At 57.7% G+C, this 19,729-nt stretch overlaps 2 protein-coding genes across 2 annotated transcripts in view; one reads left to right on the top strand and one right to left on the bottom strand.

Moving 5' to 3' along the window:
- The first annotated feature begins 580 nt into the window (after positions 1-580).
- ATP5ME (ATP synthase membrane subunit e) lies at positions 581-2,430 on the top strand. The gene is made up of 4 exons (XM_039468422.2): positions 581-667; positions 898-952; positions 1,471-1,569; positions 2,341-2,430. Exons 1-4 carry the CDS (start codon positions 632-634, stop codon positions 2,364-2,366), a joined length of 216 nt encoding a protein of 71 aa, XP_039324356.1. The 5' UTR covers positions 581-631; the 3' UTR covers positions 2,367-2,430.
- A 1,977-nt stretch (positions 2,431-4,407) lies between these two features.
- PDE6B (phosphodiesterase 6B) overlaps positions 4,408-19,729 on the bottom strand; it is a 51,395-nt gene continuing 36,073 nt past the window's right edge. Inside the window, exons 10-23 of the mRNA XM_003934610.4 lie at positions 18,485-18,634; positions 18,035-18,178; positions 16,816-16,881; positions 14,575-14,721; positions 12,096-12,203; positions 11,729-11,838; positions 10,853-10,940; positions 10,209-10,309; positions 9,888-9,995; positions 9,062-9,125; positions 8,738-8,812; positions 7,479-7,562; positions 5,953-6,103; positions 4,408-5,224 (exon numbers count right to left, since the gene is read on the bottom strand). Coding sequence (XP_003934659.3) covers positions 5,163-5,224; positions 5,953-6,103; positions 7,479-7,562; positions 8,738-8,812; positions 9,062-9,125; positions 9,888-9,995; positions 10,209-10,309; positions 10,853-10,940; positions 11,729-11,838; positions 12,096-12,203; positions 14,575-14,721; positions 16,816-16,881; positions 18,035-18,178; positions 18,485-18,634 — 1,458 coding nt within the window. The 3' untranslated portion in view covers positions 4,408-5,162. The remainder of the gene's footprint in view (positions 5,225-5,952; positions 6,104-7,478; positions 7,563-8,737; positions 8,813-9,061; positions 9,126-9,887; positions 9,996-10,208; positions 10,310-10,852; positions 10,941-11,728; positions 11,839-12,095; positions 12,204-14,574; positions 14,722-16,815; positions 16,882-18,034; positions 18,179-18,484; positions 18,635-19,729) is intronic.

Genomic DNA, 19,729 nt, shown 5'->3' with positions numbered 1-19,729 from the left:
TGGTCTTCCCCAGCCCCTCCTCGGGACGGAAGTGATGGGGGATCCTCGGGGACAGGCGGGTGGCCCGGTGCTCCCAGGCACGGCAGCCACAGGAAAGGGGCCTGGAGGCCACTGCCCTGCCCGGGAAGGGACCTGCCCCGGAGCCGCCTGCGCTCGGCTCACGCTCGGCTCCAGCGACCCCCAGCTCCCGGCCCAGGCCGCCCTCAGGTGGGCGCGGGCCGCGGGGCTGGACCCGCCCGAGCCGCCCCGATCTCAGGCCCCGGACGCGCCGCGCAGGAGGGCAGAGTACGCCCGGGTCCGGGATCTCGGGTGTGGATCCCCGGCCCCACGGAGGAAGGAGACCCCGGCCCACAGCGCGCAGACCCCGCCGCATGCAGCAACCGCGCAGGCGCAGCCGGAGGTCGTCGCGCACGCCCCAGCTCGTGTGCGCCTGCGCACCATGTGATGTCATCGCCGCGCCGGAGGTCTCAGTCACCCTCCGGCCGCCAGGGGCGCTCCCCGCCTCCGCTCCCTCGTAGCTAACAGCGCATGCGTCCGCCCAGCTCTCTCTGCGACAACGGCCTTTTGCGGGCTCGTCTGGCGTCCTCCCCGGTCTGCGGGTTGTGCTTCCGGTGCGAAGGTCACGGACAAGATGGTGCCGCCGGTGCAGGTCTCTCCGCTCATCAAGGTGATTCAGGCTTCGCAGCCGCCGTCCAATGCCTTGGTCCCCTCGTGTCCCTCCCCCCAGCTCCGACCCTGCGGGCTGCGACCCTCGACCCCCTCCCCTCTCAAGATTCCCGCCTGGCGACCCGACCCCCACACCTGCGATCTCTGCCCCGCGACCCCACCCCGTCTCCTCCCGCGACCCCTGCCCCGCGAGCCCGGTCCCCCGCCGCCTCTGACCGTCCTCTCTCGCAGCTCGGCCGCTACTCTTTCTTGTTCCTCGGCATGACCTATGGAGCCACGCGCTACAGTGAGTGACCGCGGGCGGGGCCGGGGCGGGGTCTCCTCGGCTTTCCTGGGGAGCTGCTGTGCCGTTCGGTGAACTCCGGCCCTGGAAGCGGGGCTGGGACGGATGCGAGGATGCAGGACCGTGTCCTCCACCGAGCGTGGCCCCGAGAGCGCGGCGGGGAGGTCGGGCTGACTGGGAATCGGCTCACTCAAAGCTCAGACTTCTGAGGCCCGGGCAGGGGACTCGAAAACGGCTGCTGCTTGGTGCAAACGGGTGCTGAGTGGGAGTTGGAGTGCTGAGGTCTGGCGGGAGGCAGTCCCTGTTTGCAGAGGACGAGTGAGCCAGTGCGTGAGGGGCGGGGCAGCAGGGACCCTGTAGCCTCTGGGTTGGACCCTTTAGGGTAAAGGTCAGGCCTTGACCGCATTGACATAAAGAGAGGGGCGGCAGGTGCGTCTGGTTCACAGCGCTGAAGATACCTTGACCTGTGGACTCAGTTCCTTTCAAGCAGCACTTCCAGTGAAGTTCATTCCCTGAAACAGGATACCTAAAACCTCGGGCAGAAGAGGAGAGGAGGATAGAGGCGGAGGAGAAGAAGAAGCAGGATGAACTGAAACGGATTGCCAAAGAATTGGCAGAAGGTACGCGAGACACTGGCTCTTATACGTTGTCCCTGTCAGGTTTGTGCAGGGATAGGGAAAATGGAGGAGGACATTTAAGCAGAGCGAAGTAGATGTGGATTGTTTTAAAATGGGGAAGCTGGCCGGGCAAGGTGGCCCACACTTTGGGAGGCTCAGGTGGGCAGATCACCTTAGGTCAGGAGTTCAAGACCATCCTGATCAACATGGTGAAACCCCATCTCTACAAAAATTAGCTGGGAATGGCTGGGTGCCGGTGGCTCACACCTGTAATCCTCGCACTTTGGAAGGCTGAGACAGGCAGATTGCCTGAGCTCAGGAGTTCAAGATTAGTCTGGGCAAGATGGTGAAACCTCATCTCTACTAAAATACAAAAAATCAGCTAGATGTGGTGGTGGGCGCTTGTAATTCCAGCTACTCAGGAGGCTGATCCATGAGAAATTGCTCGAACCTGGGAGGTAGAGGTTGCAGTGAGCTGAGATCATGCCACTGCACTCCAGCCTGGGCAGCAAAGCAAAACTCTGTCTAAAAAAAAAAAACCTAGCCATGCATATGGCAGGTACATATAATCCCAGCTACTCAGGAGGCTGAGGTGGGAGAATGACTTAAATCTGGGAGGTAGAGGTTGCAGCGAGTCGAGATCTCACCATTGCACTCCAGCCTGGGTGACAGAGCCAGACTCTGTCTCAAAAAACAAAAAACAACTGGGAAGCTGAAGTGAACTTTTTAGGTTTCCTGAGTGTAGTAACTTGTGGTTTTCTTCTAACCTTCCAGCCCAAGAGGACAGCATATTTAAATGAGTGACCCTCCCAGCCTCTCTTGGGAGCAGCAGCAGATGAATAAAACTTCCTGTGTTGTACTGTATTGCAGCTTCTTCTCATTTGCTGTCGCTGGTTGTCCAATTCCTAGACTCAAGCTTGGTCCATCTTCCAGTTCACGTTGGGTGGAAGACAGGAAGGGGGTTTCTAAAGAATTAATCCATGTCGCCCATCACAGACCCAGAATGCGTCATACAAACACAGCAGGAAGGACAGACACCCGCTGCCTGTTCTGTCTGGGGCATCTGGGAGGGAATCCTCAAAGGTTGTCTGTAATGGAGTCGGTCAGCTGGGGGTCCTCATGGGGACTGGGTTGTTTTGATTCTGAGTTCTAGACTGCTGCTGTCAGCAGCCCCGACCCCTGGATAGGGAGGGAAGGGCACTGGCTGATGCCCTTACAGTTGGGAAGCTGGATCCTCCACGCTCACCCTCGCCTCCACCTAGCACTTCACATATTCTCCCTTTGATCCCAGGAGGTGGCCAGTTCAGACCTGAGACTAAAGTCCAGCGATGTGACCTCCTGGGGACAAGGCCTGAGTGCTGTTGGAGCTCTGTTCAGGGATGGGGGCCTGTGGTAGTGCTGTTGGAGCTGTTCAGGTGGGGGTGGTGGTGGTGGTGGTCTGTGGTGCCTGAGGGGCTTCCCTCCCCTGGAGGCTTCCTGGGCTTCTCACCCCTCCTGGCTGTGAGCTTGCCAATGACCCTAACCCTTGGCCTGGTGATTTGTATTGGATAGACTGAATGGATAGCCTGAATTTGCTTCATTCTAATTATGTGCCTTGAGCAATCTAGGCTTATGAGCCTCAGTTTGTAAGATAAGTTCATTTGCAAATGTAAGACCAAAGGGAGAAGCATCCTACAAGATTTTCAGGATATTTGGTTAAGGTTAGGTTTGAGTGAGCAAGATGCTTTTTTCCTTTTTTTTTTTTTGAGATAGAGTCTCCCTCTGTTGCCAGGCTGGAGTGCAGTGGCCTGGTCTTGGCTCACTGCACTCTCCACCTCCTGAGTTCAAGTGATTCTTCTGCCTCAGCCTCCCGAGTAGCTGGGACTACAAGCAGGTGCCACCACATCCAGCTAACTTTTTTAAAGTAGAGACAAGGTTTCACCATGTTGGCCAGGATGGTCTCAATCTCTTGATCTCATGATCTGCCTGCCTCAGCCTCCCAAAGTGCTGGGATTACAGGTGTGAGCCACTTTGCCGGCCGAGCAAGATGCTTTCACATCCTGTCCTGGCGTCCCTCCTGTGCTCAGTGCAGTGGGGTCCAGAGGGGCTGGTTGCAGGGTCCCTCAGAACCTCTTAAGAGCCCCTCATCCCAGTCCCAGGCTCGGGACACCAGGGGTCTCTGACCAGTGACATGAAAATTAAGGCTGGGCACGGTGACTCATACCTGTAATCCCAGCGCTTTTGGAGGCCGAGGTGGGCAGAGCTCTTAAACCAGCCTGGCACACATAGTGAAACCCCATTTCTGCTAGAAATACAAAAATTAGCTGGGTGTGGTGAAGGGTGCCTGTAATCCCAGCTACTCAGGAGATTGAGGCGGGAGAATTGCTTGAACCTGGGAGGCAGAGGTTGCATTGAGCTGACATCACGCCATTGCACTCCAGCCTGGATGACAGCGAGAATCCGTTAAAAATATTTTTTTAAAAATAAATAAAACCACCCCTTCCTGCAGGCCTATGGCTGTGCTGGGCATGTCTGCTGCTCCCCCACGCCCACCCCAGTGGTGTCATCCAGGTGTTACCTAGTGTTGGGAGCAAATGCTTTGGAGCTCACATCATGCATTGAAGATCCTGAACATAATACCCATTTCAACTGTGAAGTCTCTTTCTTTGCCTCTGTCCATTACTCCAGGCTCACCTATATTAAATCATGGGGGAACACTGGCTTCGGCATCCAGCGCAGCCCTGCCCTCCTGGTGCCGTCTGGAGCCTTCAGAGCCACTCTGCATGGTATTCATGACAGATGGCTTCCACTCAGACCGCTAAGTCTGATCGCCGCTCTATTCTGGTCTTGACCTTTCTGGCAGAATTTTCTGATGGGTCAAAGGCAGCGTGGCTTCTGCTATAACTTTACCACAAATAATGGGCAAGTTGTTTTCTGTTTATTTTATTCTTAATTTCTGAGCATGTGTGTTTTCCTAAACCGGATGCCAAACAGCATCTCTGTGTCCATCTGTTTACCAGTATACACAGATGTACACGGCGGCTGCCAGTGTTCTCAATGATTTCAGAGTTCACCGACCCTTTTCAAAGAAAGCTCTCCCAGTGGCAACTGTTGAGTAATGCAGGCTACACTGTTTATTCACAGTGGGCTTCAGTTTATAAAAACACAAACCTTAAAAAAAATTTAGGCGGGGCGCAGTGGCTCATGCCTGTAATCCCAGCACTTTGGGAGGTCGAGGCAGGGGGTCGCCTGAGGTCAGGAGTTCGAGACCAGCCTGGCCAACATGGTGAAACGCTGCTTCTACTGAAAATATAAAAATTAGCAGGGCATGGTGGCAGGCGCCTGTAGTTCCAGCTACTCGGGAGGCTGAGGCACAAGAATCACTTGAACCCGGGAGGTGGAGGTTGCAGTGAGCTGAGATTGAGTGCCACTGCACTCCAGCCTGGGCAACAGAGCAAAATTCCATCTCAAAAAAAAAAAAAAAAAATTAAAATATCCAAAATGATCTTCAGTCATTCTCTTGGGCTTCCTAACCTCTTGTAGCAAATGGCCACAGTCAGAACCCAAGTCCTTGTGGGTGAAGACTGAGGGAGATGTTGGGTCCCACGGGACCGGTGTCACAGGATACAGCAGGTTGAAGACTTGGGTGCAGGGCCGCCATTGCAAATTTCTGTGCCCACTGCAAGAGAAGACAGAAGATGGTGAGTGGGAACCACGTGTGCACACCAGCCTCGTTCCTTCTCTGCTGCCTGGTGTGACCTCTACCAACCCCTGCAGGAGAAAGGGCAGTGCTGAGGTCTATGGCCAGCCCAAGCCGATTAGCCTGGCTGAGCCTTTCTTAGTGCTTTAGCCCCTGTTGACACCGTGGCTTATTGTGTTCATCCTGGCCTCCCACAGCCTTGTTTATGTAGCATGGAATAGCAGGAATAGTGTGGAGTAGGGGAACAGCATGGGGTTGTGGGAACGGCATGGGGTAGCGGGAACAGCATGGCATAGTGAGAAGAGCAAGCCAGACCCCAGAGCTAAGGTAGCCAACTGTGGCAAAGGGCAAGGCTACAATGCCTTTGGGATTTGAACTTGGGAGTGTGCTGACTTGTGACAACGGAGTCCTTTATGCAGGACAAAACACATGATCACTTCTGTAGTGAAAAATGGGATTCACTGGCTAGGAATGGAGGAAGTTTTTCTGTCCAGGTTACTACGGAGGTGGAGTCAGCAGCTGCTGTCCTGCACCATGGCCCCTCTCCCGCAGTGTGGCCCAGCGCGAGGAGCCAGGCGCATCTGCCTCGGGGCTGCTTCAAAGTGGCTCTGCTTTTCTTCAGTCTAACTCTGCTCTGTGCCCTGTCTTTTCACGTTGCCTTGGGAGCGTCACAGAGTCCCTGCCCCACAGGCCCCACGGAGCCAGACCTTTCTTGGCCTCCACCCTGTCTTCCTGCTGCTTCTCCTCCAGAGCCTTCATCTTGGCCTCGTACTCGTCAGCCAGCGCCTTCCACTCCTTCCTGTTGTTCTGCAGTCGGTCGAACATAGGCAGGATCTCTTCGTGGAAACGGGAGAACTCCTGAGGGGGGTCGAGAAGTCACTGCGTGCCCCACGTGCCCCACGTGCTCTTGAGGGTTGGGACAGCACTTTCTCAGCTCATCCCTCCCCCTCGAGGGGGAACTGCTGGGCAGGAGGAGGGAGCATGTGAAGGGGCACCTTCCGGGCAGAGCTCTCTGAAGGGAGAAGGCTCCGGGCTTGTGCTGGTGACATCAAAGCTGGGAGCTTGAGGGTGCGAATGCTAAGAGTGCCATGTTGCAGGGAGAGGAACCCAGGAACGAGCTTGGGGCAGGGGCAGGTGCCCTGGCAGAGGGTGCTGAGCGCAGGTGGACAGCAGGCCCTGCAGAGCCTTCTCCCGTCCCTCCCACACACACATCCCACAAGCACACGTGCACATCACATGAGGTGGGGCAGGGTGGGGAAGGCAGTGGGGGCACCTGCAGGGTGCCGTGACCTGTGGCCACTTTAGGCCCAAATGTCCTCCCTGGCCCTGCCTTCTCCCCAGCACCGATGGCCCAGATCAGGTGGGATGTGGCACAGCCCACTCAGGGATGGCTTCGCGTGGAACCTGAAGTCTCATCCTTGGGGCGAGGATTCCAACACCACAGAGTGGACAGAGGGGCGGCTCTCTTGAGCATCACATGGGGGCCCCACAGTCAGACCTCTTTCCCCCCCACTCTCCCCATCAGCACCCGCCTTGCATCCTCAGAGACTCATCTGGGCATTGGGTCTGTAGCAAATCTGCAGAGATGTGCTTCCTGTTGTTCCAAATGCCATTGTGGGCGGACACACCAGGAGACGGGCAGACCCAGGTCCCTCCCCTCTGCTGAGGATTCACAGGCACCTTGCAGGCAGGTGCACAGGCAGACAGCTGCCTCGAGGGTTCACAGACGCCTTGTGGGTGGGAGTGCACACCAGGAGACAGGCAGACCTAGGCCCCCTCGAGGGTTCACAGACGCGGTGCAGGTGGGCACACCAGCACAGTCAGCCCCAGCCCCTGCCTTGCCTCAAAGGTTCACAGACATGGAACGAATGAACCCATGGGGTTGCAGTCAGGGACCCCAGAACAGGGTGTGCTGGCCGCGGTGGGGGACACTGAGGAGGGACTTCTGGGGTGGGCCTGGAGGTAAGCCGAGCACATTCTGGGCTGGGAAAGGGCTCAGAGCTTCGGGGGGCGCAGCAGGGTGGGGATGGGCTGGGGCGCCTGTTGGGGTTTGGACACTGATGTTCCTCCCCATCTGCCCCACTCAAGAGTGGCATGAAGCCTGCATAGGCGTCCCTGCTCCAGTGAGGACGCCACTAGGCTCCTGGGTGAGTCCATGCAAGTCCAGCCCCTGCCCCTCGCCTGTGCCCCGCTGCCCTGCCCCAGCCAGTGCTGAGCACCATGAACCACGCACCTTGTACACGAAAGTGCACACGAAGTCGATGAAGCCCACCTGCAGCTTGGGGAGCTCGGCCGCCTTGTTCCGGTCCATCATGGGCTGGTGAAAGGAACAGAGGGCAGGAGAACAGTGCCCAGCCCTGGCCCTGCGATTTTTCTCTCAGAGGTACTCATGGAGAGAGAATGACGGAGCCCAGCCTGGCCGGAGCCTGCCCGACAGACGGCAGCCCTCGGGAGGGGAAGCCGGCACCCTCCCCTCAGCCAGCTGCTTCGTGGCCCCTGGATCTGTGGGCAGCTCTTTCCCACAGCTGCTGTTGGCTCCAGCTGGTGGTCCCCTGAAGGCAGCCGCCCGGTGGCTCTGGGGACACTGCCTGCAGCTGGGGGGAGGTGGGGAAGGCGCTGTCCACGGTGCTGAGCCACATCCGGCTGCACTGCCCAGTCGGCTGGCCGGGACCTTACTGTGCCCTCGCCTGGGGCAGATGCAGATGTGCTCTGGAGCTATTTCTAGTGGCAGAGCCCGGGTGCCCTGGGCTATCTGTCAGGTCCCTGACAGCCTCCCGGGGAGGGGGAACCACACAGGACTCTAGAGGGCGGGCCCAGGGGTTGAAAATGCTGCCTGTTCTTCCCCTGCCAGGCTTCACCGACCAACCAAGGCCGCCTTTCCTGCTGAGGCTGTACCTGGCCCAAGCTCTCCCCACTGTAGGCTCCACACAGCCCCTCCCCACCACCGGAGCGGGTGTGTGAGAAAGCGAAGTGCCCACCTGTCCACGTGGCCTGGGCAGCCCTGCCTCTCCATCCCCTGGTCCCTATCCTGCCTCTCCCATTTGCTGGCACCTACCCTGCTGCCAGCAGATACCCAGACCCTGCTGCTGACCTGAGGACCCTAGCGTTGTCCATGATGTGGGCCTGGGATGGTCCCCCCCCGCCATGTGTTCTGTGCCCTAGCACCTTCCCCAGGGCTTTCCTGGGGAATGGCTCATGGCCCCACCGGGGTTCACCTGCAGAGCTGCCTGGACCCAGAAGCTCTTGGTGATGAGCCAATGGCCCTGATTCCTCCAGTGCCAACGATGTCACCTCTGCATAAGCATCACCTAGGCCACAGCTGTACCCAGATCTCAGCCACCCACATGCATGTCACATGACCCCACAAAGTGAGATAAAGACCCCGGGGCCTCAGAACTTCCTGCCTGATGCCAAGCCAGGACCGGAGGCTCCCCAGGACCAAAAGGGCTTTAATGCCCTTATCGGGTGGAAGGTTCCAGAAGCAGCACTCACAATGGGCTGCTGATCCAAGACTGTCCTTTCCAAGTCACCTTGCTCCCAGAACTCAGCAGCCACCAGAAGTGCAACCTGGAGGCACAGGAAGGCAGCAGTCTATGGAGCTCTGCGCCCGTGAGGAGGGTCTGGCACACTCCCCCTCCTCCGTTAAGACTCCGAGGTCTTCTCTGCCCCAGACCCTCGGGGTTCCCCCATGCAGGGCTCCGGTTGGGCCACACAGGCACACTGCAGCACCCTACCCTTGCCCCCTGGCCCCCTCCCCCAACCCATGCGCTGAGAGGCGCTGACTCTGGGTCTGGAGGGCCCTGTGCCAGTCCTAACCTTGCTCTGGACTTCCCAGGGCTTGGTGATGGCAGACAGATCACAGGCCGTCATCATCATGGCCCTGCAGACACATAAGTCAGGTACGAATGCTGATGGGCGCCTTCTGAGGGCAGGTGGTTTATATGTGTTTTCTTTTTTTCTTTTGTGAGACAGAGTCTCTGTCACCCAGGCTGAAGTGTGATGGCGTGATCTCAGCTCACTGCAACTTCCTCCTCCCCGTTCACGTGATTCTCCTGCCTCAGCCTCCCAAGTAGCTGGGATTACAGGCGCCCACCACCACACCCAGCTAATTTTTGTATTTTTAGTAGAGACGGGATTTCACCATGTTGGCCAGGCTGGTCTCAAACTCCTGACCTCAGGCAATCCACCCACCTCAGCCTCCCAAAGTGCTGGGATTACAGGCGTGAGTCACCGAGCCTGGCCTGGTTTATATGTATTTTCTTACTGGGTCCTTGGGACCAGCCTGGGGAGGGGGCTGGTTGTGAGTCACCATTTTGCAGGTGAAGAAGCAGAAGCTCAGAATGAAGCGTTGTTGGCAAGGGTGACAGACCCAGGGGATGCCTGTGTCCTCCCCAGCTCCACGCCGTCTCCCCAGAGTTGGGAAATTAAGGAAGGAGCATTTGTTTCAGGGTCCTGGACAAACTGCCAAGATGTGGCTCGTCCCACTCCAGAGCGTCAGCGGAGGGGCTGACCAGCGGCTGAGTGAGGCCGGGGAAGGGCAGCCCCCAGGCCCCTCTGCCCCATCCCGGTGGGAAGGACAGCCCCCAGGCCCCTCCGCCCCGGCGGGGAAGGACAGCCCCCAGGCCCCTCCACCTGGCCTCACATGACGATCTCCTTCCGGGTGGTCTCCAGGGACAGGTACTCCACCCAGCTCTTCTTGTCCTCATAGTTCTTGGACTCATCCACAATCTTCTGAAACATCGCCCTCTTCCTGAACCAGGGAACAAGGGAGGGGCAGGTGGGAGCAAGTGCGGAGACCCCGCCCCAAGCCCCTGTCTGCAGGGAGGAGCTAAGCCAGAACCAGGCCCCACCCGGGTCTGCAGGGTGTGGGGCTGCGATCTCCAAGCCGGACCTGCCCCGTGTCTGCTGGAGTCCCAGGGCTCCCCGCCCGCCCGCCAGGACCCCGTCCCAGGAAGGCGCGCACTTGAAGTACAGGGCCAGGTCCGTGGCGATGATGGCGATGTCCATCAGGTGGATCACATGTTCATGCTGCCGCCGGTTCAAGTTCTGGTAGATGTTTAGGGTCTGCAGAGGTCAAGCCCAGCACGTCAGGTGCCCTGCGGCCTCCTCTCAGGGGGCCCAGGGACCCAGCCCCTTCCGCCGGCTGCCCGTCCTTTCATGCCATCACCCTAGGTCGGCGGCACCCCTATCCACCTGCTCCTCCGGCCCCTCTGCAGGCTGCCCAGCCCTCTTGCCAGTGGTTCCTGCCCCGGGTCATCGGCTTGGAACCCAGGTGGCCTCAGAGGTCACCACCACGGAGGGCGGAGGGGGGCGGCTGAATGTCTAGGCCCTCGAGTGCCAGCTGGGGCTTGGCTGCCCCTCATTCTCCCACTGGTCAGTCCCAGGCCCAGTCCGCCTCGGCTTCCGCCCCACCCCACCAGGGGTCCTTTCCAGATGCGGATCCAGCCCTCCACACACCTTCCAGGGCCTGCGAGGCACCTGCCTCCAGCCTCAGCCCTGGGCCTTCTCTGCCACCCTCGCTCAGCGCTCACCCACCCAGCGCTCACCCATGCATCAGAACCCTGCTCCCCAGAGCCCACAGCGGAAACTGAGAGTGAGGATACCAACCTCCTCGGAGAGCAGGAACTTCCCGAACTCCAGGTGATGCCGCTCCAGAATCGAGGAGCCGTGGAGCTTGGCCAAGGGGTTCTGGGACCTGTCACACAGGTGGTGGCAGGTAGGGGGGAGGCCCATGGGACCTGCCCTGGCCTGGCCTAACCTGCGTGCTGCAGCCCCTCCAGATGGGCCACACTTTCTTTTTTTCTTTTGAGACAGGGTGTTGCTGTCTATGTTACCCGGGCAGGAGTGCAGTGGTGCAATCATGGCTCACCACAGCATTAACCTCCTGGGCTCAAGCGATCCTCGAACCTCAGCCTCCCAAGTAGCTGGAATCACAGGCGTGTGCCACCACACACAGCTTTTACTTATTTACTTTTTGAGAGGGAGTCTCACTCTGTCACCCAGGCTGGAGTGCAGTGGCATGATCTTGGTTCACTGCAACCTCCATATCCCGGGTTCAAGCAATTCTCCTGCCTCAGCCTCCTGAGTAGCTGGGACTATAGGCACTCACCACCATGCCCGGCTGTTTTGTATTTTTAGTAGAGACGGGGTTTCACCGTGTTGGCCAGGATGGTCTCCAACTCCAGGCAGGTGATCTACCTGCCTCAGCCTCCCAGCATGAGCCACCGTGCCTGGCCACAGCTATTTTTCAAAATAGTTTTTGTAGAGGAGAGCTCTTGCTATGTTGCCCAGGCTGGTCTCGAACTCCTGGGCTCAAGCAAACTGCTCGTCTCTGCCACTCACAGTGCTGGATGACAGGCGTGAGCCACCACACCCGGCGTGGACTCCACTTCCTACACAGCCTGCTATGGGGAGCCGGGCTCACGCTCCCTATCACAGGAGTGGGTTCAGGGCTAGCTCACATGCCCACCCTGCGGCACCTACTTCATCTGGTACAGGTTGTTGGTGCCTCTGTGGTCAATGTCGTGGCATAGGCCGGCTGTCACCATGGCGAAGGCCTCCAGGTCCGTGTAGTAGCTCTTCAGTTTGCCGGTCTGTAGAGACAGGGCCACCTTGCTCACCCGTCCCGGCTCCAGCAGGGCGGGGAGTAGGGAGGGGCTGGGAAAACAGAGGAGCTGGCCCAGGGGCCCTCAACCACTGCAGGGCTGGGGAGCTGCGCAGTGTTGGAGGGTGTTGGCCTCCTCTATCCCTCTGCCCTGGGAGGACCCCCGTGCCATCCTCAGGGATGCATGGGCACTGCCCTTAGCACCAGGAGGGCCTGCACAGCCCCATCCTTCTGGCGGCCACGCACCATGAGCAGCGTGAACATCGTCTGGGCCACGTTGAAACCGTGGCGCCAGTTGTGGTAGGTGATTCTCCGGTACCCTTTGCTGATGGAGAACAGGAACCGCACCAGGACCTAGAGGAGCCAAGAGGATGAGAGGACACAGGTGCCGACAGCAAGTGTGTGAGTCCTGCCACTGCAGCACGTGTGGCTGGCTTCCCAGTGGAAGGCCTGCTCCATGCCAGCATCACCACACTCTGTCTCCTGGACCGCTGGCCTTCCCCATCCCCACTGTTCCCCACTGGCCTCCGCTGGCCTTCCTGGATAGGGGCTGCCATATTGGCACCTACGGGGTGGAGGAGGGCAGGGCAGAACCTGAGAACAGCCCTAGCCTTCAGGGGCTGCCTGGCCACCATCCACTGCCCGGCCTCCATCTGACTGCCCGGTCTCCATCCGACTGCCAGGCCGCCATCTGACTGCCCGGCCACCATGTGACTGACTGCCCGGTCTCCATCTGACTGCCCAGCCTCCATCTGACTGCTCAGCCGCCATCTGACTGCCCAGCTGCCATCTGACTGCCCGGCCACCATCCGACTGCCCGGCCACCATCTGACTGCCCGGCCGCCATGTGACTGACTGCCCAGCCTCCATCTGACTGCTTGGCCGCCATCTGACTGCCCGGCCCCCATCTGACTGCCCGGCCACCATGTGACTGCTCCGCCTCCATCTGACTGCCTGGCCTCCATCTGACTGCCCGGCCGCCATGTGACTGCCTGGCTGCCATCCGACCGTCCGGCCTCCATCCGACTGTCTGGCCTCCATCCGACTGCCCGGCCTCCATCTGACTGCCCGGCTGCCATCTGACTGCCCAGCCTCAAGCTAGGAGGAGGACTCCTGGGGATGCAGCATGTTTTAAGATGTCAGTTTCAGGCACAGGCATTTGAATGGGCAGAATGTTGGGCTGCAGGCAGGGGTGGAGTGTGGATGTCTGTAGGGCAAGGGAATGCTGGTCACCGGGAGCCTCTTTCTGCGGTCATTGTGATTTTTAGGGTCTGAAAATTATTTGGAAGTATGTTTTAGTATGCAAACATATATATATTTTTAGATGACGTCTCTCTGTTTTCCCCCAGGCTGGAGTGCAGCGGCACAATTTCTGCTCACTGCAACCTCGGCCTCCAGGGTTCAAGCGATTCTCCTGCCTCAGCCCCCCAGTAGCTGGGATTACAGGCGTTACCACCATGCCCGGCTAATTTTTGCATTTTTAGTCGACATAGTGTTTCACTATGTTGGCCAGGATAGTCTTGAACTCCTGACCTCGGGTGATCCACCTGCCTTAGCCTCCCAAAGTGCTGGGATTACAGACGTGATCCACTGTGCCTGGCTGCAAATATCTTCTATACATTTTTCTTTAGTGTTTTCCCTTAGCATTTAGTACAATTTCTTTTGAAAATGCCAGCCTGCTGCACCTGTTCTCAGAGGGGCATGAGAAAAGAGGATTCTTTCCCTTGGGCTGTGGGAAGCCCCCTGAGATGCAGTGGTAGAAGCAGGGCAGAGCAGGGGACCCAGGAAGGGCCTGGAGCTGTGGGATGATGGAGAGCAGGGGAACCCAGGGAGGGCCTGGAGCTGTGGGAAAGCCATGCCATCCTTCCCAGGGGGTCTCCCAGGAGCGCTGCTGTGGCCAAACCTGGAGGGCCACTTTGTGTTTTCTGTTTAGGTGATGGGATGCTTCTATTTCCTCTGCACCCCACACCAAATCCCCTGATATTGCCAAATGATGTGCTTTATGATCAAATTGCTTGGAACTTCTATTAATAAAACTTTAAATCTATCTGTTCACCATCCATCTACTGTCCACCCATTCATCCACCCATCTATTATTTCATTGATTGACCCATCCACTCATCTATCACTCCTCCACTCACTTCTCCATCCATCCACCCATCTGTCCATTTATCCAACCATCCAACTACCATTGACCCTTCCACCCATCTATCCATTTATCCAACCATCCAACTACCATTGATCCATCCATCCACCCATCCATCTATTTATCCAACCATCCAACTGCCATTGACCCATCCATCCACCCATCCATCTATTTATCCAACCATCCAACTACCATTGACCCATCCATCCAGCCATCCATCCATTTATCCAGCCATCCAACTACCATTGACCCATCCACCCACTCATCCATTTATCCAACCATCCAACTACTAGTGACCCATCCACCCATATATCCAGCTATCCAACTACCATTGAGACACCCAGCCATCCATCAATCCAGCCATCCACCCAGCCATCCAATTATTTTTTTATGCTTATTTCCTGTATTTTACCTGTTCTGTGATGAACATGTCTGCCCGCCAAACTTCCTGTGGGATCTAGGACCCGCAATCCCATCCCCCCTCACCTCCTGAGGGACCTGAGGCCCTGACCACATCCCCAACCCCACGTCCTGGGCAGCCTCTGGGACCTGACTATGCCTCCTGCAGTGTTCTCCCACCTCCTGGGGGATCTGGAACTTGCGGACCACTCCCAGCTCGTAGTACATCTGGATGCCACATTTGACCAGCTCCAGCTCGGTGCACTCCAGGTCAGAGAAATGGAATTCGTAGATGTCAAACGTGGTGGGCCCTGGCAGCTCTTCCTTCTGTGGGAGGGATTGTGGGCTGAGGGAGGTCGGTCTGCCACAGCCACTGCTTGCTTCTCATCCTTTCTTCTCTTGGGACCCTCTGTCAAGCCTCAGACACCCTAGGCACCTAAGGAGACGTGTCATTCTCGGCGCTCCAGCCTGTATCCCAGGCTGCTCACACACATCCCTGATTCAGTCCCACCTTCCCCTCTTCTCCTACTCCATGGCCCAAAAGTGAAGAACTTGCCCAGTCGAGTGGACAGGGTGATGCTGCTGAAACAAGCAAACACAAGGGTGTGCACATGAAAAGACACAGAGACACACACAGATACAGACACACATGTGACACAGGCATACCTGGACACACAGCCACTCCCATGAATATAAGGCACCACTGTGGACACAGGCACACACATGATCACCCAGGTTCACCCATGGACACCGAGCCACATACATGCAGACTCACACATGCAGGCTGACACACACAGCCATGAGGTAATACACACAGCAGTGGATTTTCAGACTCATCAGGCACATTCTCATGCACGGCCCAAGGCCCACTCACAAGGCTCATGGCCCCTGGAGAGTCTGGTTAAATCACACAGGCAGACACAGGGTGATGGGGACACCACATAATCCCCCCATTGATCCAGCAATGGTCTCTGGGAGACACACATAAGCATGTGTCTGTATGTATCCATGTGCACACACATGCACACACACACAGTACACACCCATCTGTGCACAGAGGAGCACACGCACATGGGTGCACACATAGGCACACACACATAAACACCCATGTGCACACCCCACCCACCCACCAGTGCACACTCATGCACACAGACACACCGATGGGTGCACACCCCCACACATGTGCAAACATGTGCATGCCCATCCACATGCACACATGCACATACATACACACCCACCTGTGCACACACATGCACACAGACACCCATGTGTGCACACCCCCATGTGCACATATGTGCACATCCATCCACATGTGCACACACATGCACATAGTCACACGTGTGCACACAATACACACACCTGCGAACACATGCACATACCCATGTGTGTACACCCCCATATATGCACATATGTGCATACCCATCCACAGGTGCACACTTACACACACACACCTGTGCACACATGCACACAAACACATTGTGCATGCAAACATGCCCACATGTGCACATAATACACACCTGTGCACACATGCACATAGACACCCATGTGTGCACACATGCATACCCACATACGCATACACATACCCACATGTGCACACACATACACAGACCTGTGCACCCACCCATGTGTATATGTGCACAATACACACATACACACACGCACACAATACACACATAAGTTCACACACGTGCAGACACCCACATGTGCAGACATACACACCCACATGTGTACATGCACACACACCTGTGCACACACATGCACACAGACACCCAGATGTGGACACATACACACCCACATGCACACACATGCACTCACCCACATGTGCACCATACACACCCACATGTGCACATAATACAGACAAACCTGTGCACACATGCACAGACACGCACATATGCACACATACACACCCACATGTGCGCACAATACACACACCTGTGCACACACATGCACACACCCACACGTGCACACATACACACCCACATGCGCACATGTGCACACACACCTGTGCACCCGTGTGTGCATGTGGGTGTTGCAGGCACCTGGGCACTGTGACTGCAGAGATGACTTATATGGACTGCAAGTCCAAGTCAGGTCCACTAAACATCGGGCGAAGACCAAACATCTGACAAAGCAGAGAAGATAGGAAGACACGAAGATACACTCAGAAGTGCAGATGTCAAAGCCACACTTTGGCCATGCAAACACTCTGAGAGACACACTGGCTGAGACTGAAAGCCAGGCTTATGTACACACAGGAACACTGAGGTGCTTAGATAAGTACACACGCACACACTCACAGCACCAACATCCCCAATAACACTGTGTGTGCAAAGCACCCTCGGGCCCTGGTGAATGGAGAGCTCTTCCTCCCAGCCTCACATGTGGCTGGCTCCATGGGAGGGACGGGAGCGAGGTTCTTACCAGGATTGCACCCAGCTCGTCCTCGTCACAGTCGGCAGGCTCCTTCCCCAGGCGCGTTCTTGTTGGCTAACACAGACAGAGACATAGACGTGTCATGAGACACAGCCTCGCGTGTGGGACAAGGTGATGGTGGTGTGTCCACCCCGTGTCAGCTGGAGGAGGGTGCTGCCCACAGTTCGTGGTCAGCCTTCACCTCGGGAAGACCCTGGAGCCTCCATCTGGAGACAAATTACCGTGTGCATGGCCTGCTCACTTTCCTACCGGTTCTGTCTCTTGAGCACTGCTTCAAGCAGTCCTCAGGTATAATGATGGGATTTACTCATGATGACCAGGAGGGCTCTGGCCACGCAAGGCTCCTGGCTGGGGAGATTGAGTACAGGGAAGGGATCCAGGGGCTGTGAAGACAGAGGAACCTAGGAGAGGTGGCGTGCCAGGGTTGTACTTGGCTCCCACCCCAGGGCTGTGTCCCCACCACACACAGCCATGACTCCTGGGGAACCTTTTCCCCACTGCACAGAGGGAGCCCTGACCCCTGCGTGGCCTGCACCCACCACACATTCGTGACCCCTGGGTGACCTGCCCCCACGACACATCTGTGACCCCTGGGTGACCTGCCCCCACCACACATCTGTGACCCCTGGGGTGGCCTGCCCCCACCACACATCTGTGACCCCTGGGTGACCTGCCCCCACCACACATCTGTGACCTGTGGGTGACCTGTCTCCACCACATATCTGTGACCCCTGGGGCGGCCTGCCCCCACCACACATCCGTGACCCCTGGGTGACCTGCCCCCACCACACATCCGTGACCCCTGGGTGACTTGCCCTCACCACACATCTGTGACCCCTGGTGACCTGTCTCCAACACACAGCCGTGACCCCTGTGACCTGTCTCCACCACACATTCGTGACCCCCGTGTGACCTGCTTCCACCACACAGCTGTGACCCCTGTGTGACCTGTCTCCACCACACATTCGTGACTCCTGGGTGACCTGTCTCCACCACATAGCCGTGACCCCTGGGTGACCCGCCCCCACCACACAGCCGTGACCCCTGTGTGACCTGCCTCCACCACACAGCCTTGACCCTGTGTGACCTGTCTCCACCACACATTCGTGACCCCTGTGTGACCTGCCTCCACCACACAGCCATGACCCCTGTGTGACCTGTCTCCACCACACATCCATGACCCCTGGGTAACCTGCCCCCGCCGCACCAAGATGAGCTGGATCTCGTCCTTGTCGCACTTCACGTGGTAAAGGACCATGTCCTGTGCGATGTCCTTGCGGTTCTCCAGCTTATTCATCTTATCGTACGTGTCGGTGTTCATCACTGACCAGCCCAGGAACTGTGTCAGGGACTGAGAGGATGGCAGTGTCACAGGCGCTCAGGGCTCCTGGTGACCTCCCCTCCCGTGTGGCTCGGCAGACGGGTCCCAGGGCTGCCACTGTGGGACTGCAGTGCTTCTGCCTAGGATCTCCCCCTGCCCAGCAGAGAGCCCCCTGCTCCCAGGAGGGACTCTTTGTGGTACTGTCCCTGGCTGCACCCACCCTGCACCCGGCATGCTGCACCGGTGGCTGAAGGCATGGCAGGGAGGCCCACACACAGCACAGTCCCCACCCTTTGCAGGCGGCACTGGCGGAGCCACATCTGCCCCGGTGCATACCTCCATGAGAACTTCATCCTGTTCGTCAAAGGGCTTCCCATCTTTCCTGTTGTAAAATGTGGCGACCCCCACGATCTCCTCCTTCTTGTTGACGATGGGCATGGACAGCACATTCTTGATGAGCCACCCGGAGTCATCCAGTGCCCCTTCCTGTGGGAGCGGCATCTAGAGCTGAACTCCGCCCTGAGGCTGGCCCTGGCCCGGGTGTGTGGCTGGGGAAGTGGGTCACATCTTCTCCCCCAGAACCGTGACCACGGGCTCTTGCTCCTGTCTCTGCACTCCCTCTTTGCATTTGGACTTTATGTCCATGGTTTTTGTGTCTTGATATTTTTCCCTCTGGAGGAGGTAAAGGCCATCTTCCCATTGGGGCTGGTTTCACGAGCATGTGTGTGTGGGCTGTGGTCACGGCCTTGCAGGTGTGTGGGCTGTGGTCAGGGTCTCATGGGCATGTGGGGCTGGGAGGGTCTCTTGGGTGTATGGGGTTGGGGTCAGGGTCTCTTGGGTGTATGGGGCTGGGGTCAGGTTCTCATGGGCGTGTGGGGCTGGAGTCATGGTCTCACGGGCATGTGGGGCTGGGATCAGGGTCTCTTGGGCATGTGGGGCTGGGATCAGGGTCTCTTGGGTGTATGGGGCTGGGGTCATGGTCTCACGGGCGTGTGGGGTTGGGGTCACGGTCTCACGGGCGTTTGGGGCTAGGGTCACGGTCTCACAGGCGTGTGGGGCTGGCGTCACAGTCTCACGGACATGTGGGGCTGGGTCCGAGAAGCTGCTCTCTGTCCCGTGTGTGATGGGTGCTCCGCTGCCACCCTCTCGAAATTCTTCATAATTAATTGCTCATCAAGGGGCCTCATGTTTCATTTGCCCTGGACCCTGGGAATTTTGTGGTTGCTCCTGTCTCCCATCCCATGGGTGCTGGGCTGAACCAATAAAATATGGACTGTGTGCCAGTTTCCAGAGGAGAACCCCAGGGACAAAGTGTGTTTCAACTAGTCTGGTCGGCTCTGCGCTGTCCCCAGGAGGGAGCCTGCCCTGGCCGTGCAGCCTCAGACGAACATATGTGGAGCTGACTCGGACCCTCACTGGGTTGTCTGGGGCCACTGGGTCGTCTGGGATCGCTGGTCGTCAACGCCAACCCAGCCTGGCCCAACCGAGCCCAGCAAGCCAGCCAAGATCAGCTTAGCCCCAATGAACCTCAGCCAACCTGCAGACCAGTGAGCATGAAATACGAACTTCTGGTAGACTGCT

Source organism: Saimiri boliviensis, chromosome 3, assembly GCF_048565385.1.
Source record: "Saimiri boliviensis isolate mSaiBol1 chromosome 3, mSaiBol1.pri, whole genome shotgun sequence".
In the NCBI taxonomy this organism is placed as follows: domain Eukaryota; kingdom Metazoa; phylum Chordata; class Mammalia; order Primates; family Cebidae; genus Saimiri; species Saimiri boliviensis.
Note: the sequence above shows the minus strand (reverse complement) of the source record. Positions and strands in the feature narration are given on the sequence as shown.